This window comes from Colobus angolensis, unplaced genomic scaffold (assembly GCF_000951035.1).
Source record: "Colobus angolensis palliatus isolate OR3802 unplaced genomic scaffold, Cang.pa_1.0 Scaffold178, whole genome shotgun sequence".
Taxonomy (NCBI): domain Eukaryota; kingdom Metazoa; phylum Chordata; class Mammalia; order Primates; family Cercopithecidae; genus Colobus; species Colobus angolensis.
In genome coordinates this window covers 3,708,909-3,719,828 of record NW_012114910.1, presented here as the reverse complement: position 1 = coordinate 3,719,828, position 10,920 = coordinate 3,708,909, and the positions used below count along the sequence as shown (strand labels likewise).

At 40.8% G+C, this 10,920-nt stretch overlaps 1 protein-coding gene across 1 annotated transcript in view; it reads right to left on the bottom strand.

Annotated features, from left to right (window-relative positions):
• The window catches only part of CNOT1 (CCR4-NOT transcription complex, subunit 1), a 125,795-nt gene that overhangs the window by 50,771 nt on the left and 64,104 nt on the right, over positions 1-10,920 (bottom strand). Inside the window, exons 12-15 of the mRNA XM_011938872.1 lie at positions 9,888-10,128; positions 7,671-7,790; positions 6,260-6,382; positions 5,875-6,026 (exon numbers count right to left, since the gene is read on the bottom strand). Of these exons, the coding sequence (XP_011794262.1) occupies positions 5,875-6,026; positions 6,260-6,382; positions 7,671-7,790; positions 9,888-10,128 (636 nt within the window). The remainder of the gene's footprint in view (positions 1-5,874; positions 6,027-6,259; positions 6,383-7,670; positions 7,791-9,887; positions 10,129-10,920) is intronic.

The window sequence follows — 10,920 nt, the reverse complement described above, 5'->3', positions numbered from 1 at the left end:
GAGACTCCGTCTCAAAAAAAAAAAAAAAAAGAAAATCTCTGTCAATCTTAGCTGACAACAAGGCTAACCAAGCAGGAACTTCAGTAGTCAACTATTATAAAGAAGAGAATTAGTTTAGGAAAGTCACTAAACAGAAAAAGGGCAATAACAAACAATACGCTCTGCTGAAGAGGGAAGATCTGATTTCAGGAAATGCCGTATTATTTAAAGTTGTCTGTTTTCAACAAAAAAATTACAAGACCTGTAAAGAAACAAAAGGGTGTCCCACACAAAGGGCTGGAAAGCTATCAGCAGAAATGATCCTTGAGGAAGCACAGCTGTTGGTCTTACCAGACAAGGAATTCAAATTGGTTACCTTAAATAGGTTCAGAGAACACATTTATTTGCATTTTATTTATTTTATTTTATTTTATTTATTTCTGAGACAGAGTCTTACTCTGTTGCCCAGGCTGCAGTGCAGTGGCACAAACTTGGCTCACTGCAACCTCCGCCTCTTGGGTTCAAGCAATTCTCCTGCCTCAGCCTCCCAAATAGCTGGGACTACAGTCGCCTGTCACTACACCTGGCTAATTTTTGCATTTTTAGTGAATACGAGGTTTTGTCATGTTGGTCAGGATGGTCTTAAACTCCTGATCTCAGGTGATCCACCCACCTCGGCCTCCCAAAGGGCTGCTGGGATTACAGGCTGAAGCCACGACACCCAGCCACTACAGAACACATTTAAAGGAAAGTATATCAAAAGAATTGAAGGAAAGTATAAGAATATTATCTCAAAAAGCATGTCCATAGAAATTAGCAAAAAAAAAAAAAAAAAGCCAAGAACCAAACAGAAATTCGTTTTTTCCCGTCGAACACTACACTCTACAACGTACCAAACAGAAAAAGTACAGTAACTGTAATCAAGTTCCACTAACCACGTGTCCCACCATACATTCAAGCAGACAAAAGAGTTAATTTGAAGATGGATCAATTGAAATTATCCAGCATGAGAAAATGAAAAAAAAAAAACAGGGTGGGAGGGGCTGAGAACTTAAGAGACATGTGGAACACCACTGAGTGTGCCTCAAGGAGAGAAGAAAAAGGTACGGAAAGATTTGTAGAAATAATGACTGAAAACCCCATAAGTTTTATAAAAAACATTAATCTAGACATCCAAGAAATTCAATAAATTCTAAGTAGAATAAACTCAAAGAGATTCACACCTAGAACAACATAATCAAGCTGATGAAAGAAAAAAGACAAGGAGAGTATCTTACCAGCAGCAAGACAGAAGCAACTCATCACATAAAATACTCAATAAATTAACAGCTGATGTCTCATCAGAAACCATGGAGGACAGAAAGCAGTGGGGGAGCATATTCAAAATGTTCAAAGAAAAGGAATGCCAACCAGGAATCCTTCATCTGGCAAAGCTATCCCCAAAGATACAGGAGGAATTAGGATATTCCGTAGATAACAAAAAGAGGTAATTCATTGCTAGCAGTCCTGCTGAAACAAGAGAAATTCAAGAATCCTGGCTGAAATGAAAAGACACTGAACACTGACCTGAATCCGTATGAAAAAATACTGGCAAAGATACACAGGTAAATACGAAGGACAGTATGAATCTTCTAATTAAAGAACAACCGGGCTGGGTGCAGTGGCTCATTGCCGTAATCCAAACACTTTGGGAAGCTAAAACGGGAGATTAGTTTGAGCCCAGAGGTTCGAGACCAGACTGGGCAACATACTGAGACCTCAACTTTACAAAAAATGAAAAAATTTATCCAGTATGGTGGATCACATGTTTGTGGTCCCAGCTACCTGGGAGGATTGCTTTGAGTCTGGAAGGCTGAAGCTGCACTGAGCTGTGACCGTGTCCTGCGTGGGCAACAGAATGAAACCCTGCCTCAAAAAACTAACTGCATGAAGCAAGAATTCTAAACCTTTTGGTGACCATATAATGTATAAAGGTATAATTTGTATGACAATAATGGCAAAAATCAAGGCGAAGAGGATGAAGCCATACTAAAGGAAATTTTTGGGTCCTACTGAAACTAAAAGATTGGAATAAGTTAAAATGTTAGTTTTAATACCCAAGGTAGCCACTAAGAAACAAAACAAAAAATAAAGTCAAAGAAACAAAGGAGTTAAGATGGTACACTACACAATATTTATTTAACAGTAAGACAGGCAATAATAGAAGAACAGAGGAACAAAGGTGACAAGAGATAGAAAGATTAACAGCAAAAGAGCCCTACATTGTCAATAAATATATTAAATGCAAGACAGGCAGAATATAGTAAACACACACACACAAATTCACAAACACACTCCAACCATACCTTCTCTAAAAGAGACCTGCTTCAGATTAAAACACATATAGCTTGAGGAAAAAAAAACAAAAACAAAACGAAGATGTACCAAGCAAACCACTATAGATAACTATAATGGTTATACTAGTATCACACAAAACAAACGTTTAAGAAAAAAACTGTTAATAGACAATGACATTTTACAATAAGGGTCAATCCATCAGAAATATGTAACCATTAAGGTCGGGCATGGTGGCTCATGACTGTAATCCCACCATTTTGGGAGACCAAGGCAGGTAGATCACCTGAGGTCAGGAGTTCAAGGCCACCCTGGAAAACATGGTGAAACTCCATCTCTACTAAGTAAAGTACAAAAAAAAAAAAATTAGCTGGGCCTGGTGGCACACACCTGTAGTCCCAGCTACTCCGGAGGCTGAGGCAGGAGAATCAATGAAACGTAGGAGGAGGAGGCTGCAGTGAGACAAGTCAGTGCCACCACACCCCAGCCAGGGCGACAGAGTGAGACACAAGACTCCATCTCAAAAATAATAAAATAAAGAAGTATGTAACAACTGCAAAAACATATACTTAAAAACAAAGCCCCAAACACATGAAGGAAAAATTGACAAAACTGAAGGGAGAAAAAGACGGTCAAAAAAATAACAGGAGGCCGGGCACAGTGGCTCACACCTGTAATCCCAGCACTTTGGGAAGCTGAGGCAAGTGGATCACTTGAGGTCAGGAGTTTGAGACCAGCCAGGCCAATATGGTGAAATCCCATCTCTACTAAAAATTTAAAGATCATCTGGGTGTGGTGGTGAACACCTGTAATCCCAGCTACTCAGGAGGCTGAGGCACAAGAATCACTTGAACCTAGGAGGCCGAGGTTGCTGTGAACCAAGATCACACCACTGCACCCCAGCCTGGGGGACAGAGCCAGACTCTGTCTCAAAAAAAAAAAAAAAAAAATTTAAAAAAAAAAAAAATTGGGCCGGGCATGGTGGCTCACACCTGTAATCCCAGCACTTTGGGACGCCAAGGTGGGTGGATCACCTGAGGTCAGGAGTTCGAGACCTGCCTGACCAATATGGAAAAACCCCATCCCTACGAAATATACAAAATTAGCTGGGCTTGGTGGCGCATGCCTGTAATCCCAGCTACTCAGGAGGCTGAGGCAGGAGAATTGCTTGAACCCAGGAGGTGGAGGTTGCAGTGAGCCGAGACTGCGCCACTGCACTCCAGCCTGGGCAACAACAGCAAAACTCCATCTCAAAGGGAAAAAAAAAAATTTTGAATACTTCTATACTCCACTTTCAGTAACAGATAGACCTACAAAGATAGGCCAGGTGCAGGTCATGCCTATAATCAACTGAAGCACTTTTGGAGGCCAAAGTGGTAGGATGCCTTGAGCCCAGGAGTTCAACACTAGCCTGGGCAAGACAGTGAAATCCTGTCTCTACAAAAAATAAAAAATCAGCTGGGCATGGTGGTGCATACCTATAATGCCAGCTACTCTGAAGTTTGAGGGGGGAAGGTGGAGGCTGCAGTGAGCCATGATCATGCCACTGTACTCCAGCCTGGGGGACATACACACACAAAAAAATTAAGTTAACGCTAGGCGTGGTGGCTCACGCCTGTAATCCCAGCCCTTTGGGAGGCCAAGGCGGGCAGATCACTAGAGGTCAGGAGTTCGAGACCAGCCTGGCCAACATGGTGAAACCCGATCTCTACTAAAAATACAAAAATTAGTTGGGAGGGGTGGCGTATCCCTGTAGTCCAAGCTATTTGGGAGGCTGAGGCAGGAGAATTGCTTGAACCTAGGAGGCCGAGGTTGCAGTGAGCCAGGATCATGCCACTGCACTCCAGCCTGGGTGACAGAGCAAGACTCTGTCTCAAAAAAAAAAAAAAATTAAGTTAAATAAATACTTAATAAATTTAACAAACTCAGTGCAAGATGTACACTGAAAATGAAAAAATATCACTGAAAAAAATTAAAGAGGCTGGGTGTGGTGGCTCACACATGTAATCCCAGCACTTTGGGAGGCTGAAGCAGCAGATCACCTGAGGTCAGGAGTTTAAGACCAGCCTGGCCAACATGGCGAAACCCTGTCTCTACTAAAAATACAAGAACTAGATGCACCTGGTGGTGCACACTTGTAATCCCAGCTACTCAGCAGGCTGAGGCAGGAGAATCACTCGAACCCGGGAGGCGGAGGTTGCAGTGAGCCGAAATCGCACCAATGCACTCCAGCCCGGGCGACAAGAGTGAAACTCCATCTCAAAAAAAAAAAAAAAAATTAAAGACCTAAATGAGTAGAAAAACATCCCAGATTCATGGATTAAAAAGACATTATTAAAAAGACGTTATTAAGATGGCAGTACTCACCAAAATCAGCTAAACATTCAACACAATCCTCTCAACATTCCCAGTAGGCTGTTTTGCAAATTTTTTGCAAAAATTGACTAGCTGATCTTTTTTTTTTTTTGACACGGAGTCTTACTCTGTCGCCCAGGCTGGAGTGCAGCAGTGGGATCTCGGCTCACTGCAAGCTCTGCCTCCCGGGTTCACACCATTCTCCTGCCTCAGTCTCCCCAGTAGCTGGGACAACAGGCGCTTGCAACCACGTATGGCTAATTTTTTTGTATTTTTAGTAGAGACGGGGTTTCACTGTGTTAGCCAGGATGGTCTTGATCTCCTGACCTCGTGATTCACCCACCTCGGCCTCCCAAAGTGTTGGGATTACAGGCGTGAGCCACCACACCCAGCCTTGACTAGCTGATCTTAAAATTTCTAGGAAAATTCAAGGAACCGAGAAGAGCTGCAACAATCTTAAAAAAGAACAAAGCTAGGAAATTCATAATCCCCAATTTCAAAACTTACTGAAAATCTACTGTTATCAAGACTGTGGAACCGGCCGAAGAGACACAGATCAACAGAATTAAGAAACCAAAAATAGCCCGGGTGTGATGACTCGCACCCGTAATCCCAGCACTTTGGGAGGCTGAGGCAGGAGGATCACTTGAGCCCAGGAGTTTGAGATCAGCTTGGGCAACATACTGAGACCTCATCTCTATTAAAAAAAAACAAACAAAACAGAAGAAGATTTAACCAGCTGAGGGGCGGCACGTGCCTGTGGTCCCAGGTACTTGGGAGGCTGAGGTGGGAGGATCACTTAATACAGGAGTTTGAGGTTGCAGTGAGCTATGATTGCACCACTGTACTCCAGCCTAGTCGACAGCAAGACCTTGCCACTTAAAAGAGAGACCACAAACAAACCCACGCACTATGGGCAATTGCTTTGATAATTCCAAAGGGAAAGTAGTGGTCTCAACAAATGCTGCTGAAACAACTGGATATTCACATGCAAAAGATGAATTTGGACCTCTATCTCACACCAGATACAAAACCTTAACTCAAATGGATCTAGTATGCATCATAAATAGTATAGGACTTTGGACTTAAAAACCATTGGACCATCTTAAACTGCTGTAACTTTCACTGAACCTCTTCTTCCACAAATCTACAATTATTCATATAATCCAATTCAAAGAGAGTCATATTCATCCATGTACTTCTTACCCCGCACAAGCTTGCAGACAGGCCAACATTGTCGCCAGAGTTTCTGGAGGAAGTTGAGCACTTTTGGGCTGGTCTTTTTCTGGGGCAAGTCCACCCAAAATAGAAGGACACCGTCTCTTTAAAAAAGTCATACACGCCTGGATAAAAGGCTCCTGAGGAAAAGTATTTAAAATTGATCTTAAATGTTTTTGGATTCAAGATAACTACCAAGCACTATAACTAAAATCCAAAATATATAACATCTGCATTGCTACTTTAAAAGGTTGTTTCTTCTAAATTTTTCTACTTTTAGTTTATTACTGCTGCACAAATTTTGAAACTTGTACTTTAGCCATTTTAGCCACCAAAATTTAAGAGCAAAAATAAATGAACAAATCCTGCTTACCCCATGCTCTCGAATTTTATCTGTGAGCCACTTATCAAGTTTGAGGTATTCACGACGTGAAGCAAGTGCAGCAAGGTCAATAACAAAGGCAAATGGAGTACCATTTAGCAGCATTGACAAGGCCTAAAGGACAAAGCATATTAGAAAATGCAAGTGGAGCAATTAAGAAACTATCTCTGTCCCACATTGTTTCTTGCTTTCCACAAAGTTCAAATAAAACACACTGCTAATACTTCCTTGGTCACAATTTAAACAGCTTAGCACAATTCGGTGGTAACATTAGTCATTATTTTCTAAAATAATGATCACATTTTAAAGGTGAATACATGACACTACCTTCCAAACTTTACTGTACTTTTTAAAATAACTCAACCTAGAGCAGAATGAATAATTATCCCTACCCATTTTTCAAAATCTAAACACAGGCTTAAGCACAACTACATCACCAGTACATTAATGCACCTAGTGATTGATAATATAGAGTCTAGGCTGTGCATGGTGGCTCACGACTATAATCCCAGCACTTTGGGAGACCAAGGCGGGTAGATCACCTGAGGTCAGGGGTTCAAGACCAGCCTGGCCAACATGGTGAAACCCTGTCTCTACTAAAAATACAAAAATTAGCCAGGCATGGTGGCAGGCGCCTGTAGTCCCAGCTACTCGGGAGGCTGAGGCAGGAGAATTACTTGAACCCGGGAGGCAGAGGTTGCAGTGAGCCAAGAGGCACCACGGCACTCCAGCCTGGGCGACAGAATAAGTTTCCATCTCAAAAAAAAACAAAGACAGAGTAATTCATCAAAAGATCCTGTTGATTCTCAGAGAGTTGCTTAAGGGAAAAAACATGCCTAGTTTCTCCAAAAACTGCATCTAACATAACTTATGAGAAAAGCTAATTTTTCACTATAAAACAGCTTCACAATACATGGAAGATCAATCAAAAACACTTTTATCTACCTAAAGTCGCTCTCCTTCCTATCCTTTTCAAGAAACCTCTAAATCTCATCTCATTCTAGGAGCTAGTTACATGTGAATCCTAGAGCATCTTTGTTACATAAGCATTTACTTTTTTTCTTCTTTTTTTTGAGATGGAGTCCTGCTCTGTCGCCCAGGCCGGAATGCAGTGGCACGATCTTGGCTCACCACAACCTACGCCTCCCAGGTTCAAGTGATTCTCCTGCCTCAGCCTCCCGAGTAGCTGGGATTATAGGCATGCACCACCACGCCCGGCTTCTGTTTTTAGTAGAGATGGTGTTTCACCATGTTTTGGTCAGGCTGGTCTCGAACTCCTGACCTCGTGGATCCGTCCACCTCGGCCTTCCAAAGTGCTGGGATTACAGGATTGAGCCACCACGCCCGGCCTTTATTTCTCATTAGTAAATAAATTGGTGTCACTCTGTCCTGCTGAACTCACCTTCAAGTCCTGGGCCACATCAAGTATTCGAGACAATTTGGCCTGATCATACTGCTCCCCTCTCATGTACCATTCTGCCATTGCATGCATGATAAGTTGGCGAATTGAGGGAGACTGTCCCTAAGAAGGGGAAGAAAGATTAAATAGATACACTGCTAAACACTGTGATAGATATTATTACAAATGCCCAGTTAATTTTACTAGAACTTGTATAAAAATCAGGTATACCTGTGCTGACATTAAGTTCAGGCCTCAAACTATGCAATTACCATGACGTTCTTTATGGGAAAGCCAAGTTACCTCTACATATTCCAAATAAAGCCTGTTCCTAAACTTGGGTCATACAGTCATTCATCAAACTTATCTGTCTTATATTAAGTCTGCCTATCATTTTCAAAAACAAAATGTGAACTAGATTATGTGAACATGAGGTTACATAAAGTTTATATAATTACTTAAAATGCAAATTACTGGTATATGAACGAAAACAAAACAGTTTGAGGTAACTATTTCTCATGTTGCACACTACAGTGTTGGATGTATCACTACTTCTGAGAATGGCACCTGTACACGCATTCTAAATCTTATTTCCACAAACAAGCATCTTGATTTTTTTTTATTCCATTTCTTTTTTTTTACTGGCAGGTAGACTGGTTTTCAGAAACAACCATGAATGATGCAAATAGCTGGAACTCAGTGAGTATTTATCATAGAAGCAACAGCAAGATCATTACTATTGCTATGTCCAAGTAATATCCCAGTTAATTGTCCTAGAGTGGCAGATGGTCTGCTAGAACAAGTATTCAATCACAAGTGAGGAGATGCAGCTTGTTTACCAGCCCTTTCTACCTCACAGCTTTGGTGAGAAAGGAATGAAGACCATCTGGACTGCAAATGCTTGGTTAAATGTTTATCATGCATTTTGTAAACTGTTAAGTCTACAATGTTAATTGAGTCTCTAGGAAAAGAGGAGAAACTAACTGAATGACCTAGAACTAAGGCTATCATTTTTCACTTACAATAAAGAGTCTTATTTCATTAATTTGTAAAAAGCACTTGTATATAATATAAACTATTACAAGAATGGGTAAAGGATAAGAAGTAACTAAAAAGGACATCTGAGGTAAAGGCAAAGAAAAATTTTTTTTTCTACATGTATCATATAATGTAGGATGTTAGCTTGGGAAACTTGGCAAGACTCTGTCTCTACAAAAATTCAAAATATTAACTGGGTATGGTGGCATGTGCCTGTGGTCCCATCTACTTGGGATGGCTGAGGCAGGATGACTGACTGAGCCCATGAGGTTGAGGCTGCAGTGAGACATGGTTGCACCACTGCACTCTAGCCTAAGTCACAGGGCAAGATCCTCTCTCAAAAAAAAAAAAGTGGGGGAGGGAAAAAAAATCAGTGGACAAAAGAATACTTACTTGCCAAACACATTCTACAAAATTAGAGGTGAAAAGCACAGGGGCTTGAAAGGCATTTCAGCACAAACTGAAATAAAATGTAAATGTTGGTTTTAGATAAATTAGAAAAGAATGCTAATTAAATTGATCTGTGATCTTCTTTCATTTCCCGTGAAAATATGACATCAGTACCTTCTGCCTCCATGATAGATGTTTAAGTTCCTTAGTATAAAAAGAAAAGGGATGCCCTAGCAATATAGACCTTTCTTAATACTGAAATTATTAAATATTGGCCGGGTGTAGTGGCTCACGCCTGTAATCCCAGCACTTTTGGAAGCCGAGGTGGATGGATCATTTGAGGTCAGGAGTTCGAGGCTTTCCTGGCCAACATGGTGAAATCCCGCTTCTACCAAAAATACAAAAATTAGCCAGGAAAGGTGGTGCATGCCTGTAATCCCAGCTCCTCAGGAGGCTGAGGCAGGAGAATCACTTGAACCCAAGAGATGGAGGTTGCAGTGAGCCAGACTGCACTCCCGCCTGGGCGACAGAGCAAGACATCTCCAAAAAAAAAACAAGGAAAGAAAATAAAATCATTAAATATTATTTTGCCTCCTTGCTTTTTGGATCTTATATTTTATTCCTCACATGATTCTAACAGATAAAACAAGTTTTATGACAGTATGACTTCTAAAGTCATAATAATTCAGAGATGCAAAAAAAAAAAAAAAAATTTCTCTGGTTGAGCTTCCTCAACACTCTGAAAGTCAGTTATTCAGATGAAAAAATGGTAAGCACAAGGTCACATCTTACCTGCCCATGCCATGCATAGTGCAAAATAATAGCTGAGTTAGGATGGTTTCCAAGGAAAATTGGCATCAGAGTGGAGATAAGTTCATGGCGCAAGGTATGCCAAGAGGTGTTAATTTGTAGTAAGGCCAATACCAGCATGTCTGGACAGTGTTTGATAGGGAAGCTGAAGAGCTGTTTGACTTGCTCATACTGCCCAACCTCTGCAAGCCTCAGCAGAGATTCAATCAAATCCAAGCTCTTCCTAACAAGAAAGGAAGAAACATGCTTTATCAATGAACATCCAAGTATACAGATTTTCAAAATAAGTGATACCAGCTTGTCAGCACAAAACCAAGTTGGTGTCATGTTTTTAATATTAGAAGTTTGAAGTCCACAGTACTCTCTTAAGAATTATTTTTGCCCCAAGAGGTTGAATCTGGTTGACTTTAACTGAGCCTGAAGATCTAACTCTATCCTCAGGCCATGAAAAACATGGGGATAGAGAATGAAGTAAATACCACAAGAAAACAAGTAAGAAAATAGCATGGGGTAGACTAGAGAACAAATGCTGTATTTCTCTATCAAATCAATGGCAAAAAATAAATTTAAAAGAGAGAACAAAGATAGATTTACAGAATAAAAGAAACTATGGACTGTGTCTGGATTCTCAATCACAGAAAGATTAAGAGACATTTTTGAGCCAATTGGAGAACTTAAATGTAAATAACTAGGTATATTAAGGAACTGTTATTTGTTAATGTGATAATGGTATTTAAGTTTATAAAAATGGAAAGAGGCCTTTATCTGTTCAAATAAAAAGAAGAAGAAATACTACTATATACATCAGACTCATAAGGAAAAAAATAAGCAAGCTTGCCGGGCGCGGTGGCTCAAGCCTGTAATCCCAGCACTTTGGGAGGCCGAGATGGGCAGAACACGAGGTCAGGAGATAGAGACCATCCTGGCTAACATGGTGAAACCCCGTCTCTACTAAAAAATACAAAAAAAAAAGAACTAGCCGGGCGAGGTGGCGGGCGCCTGTAGTCCCAGCTAC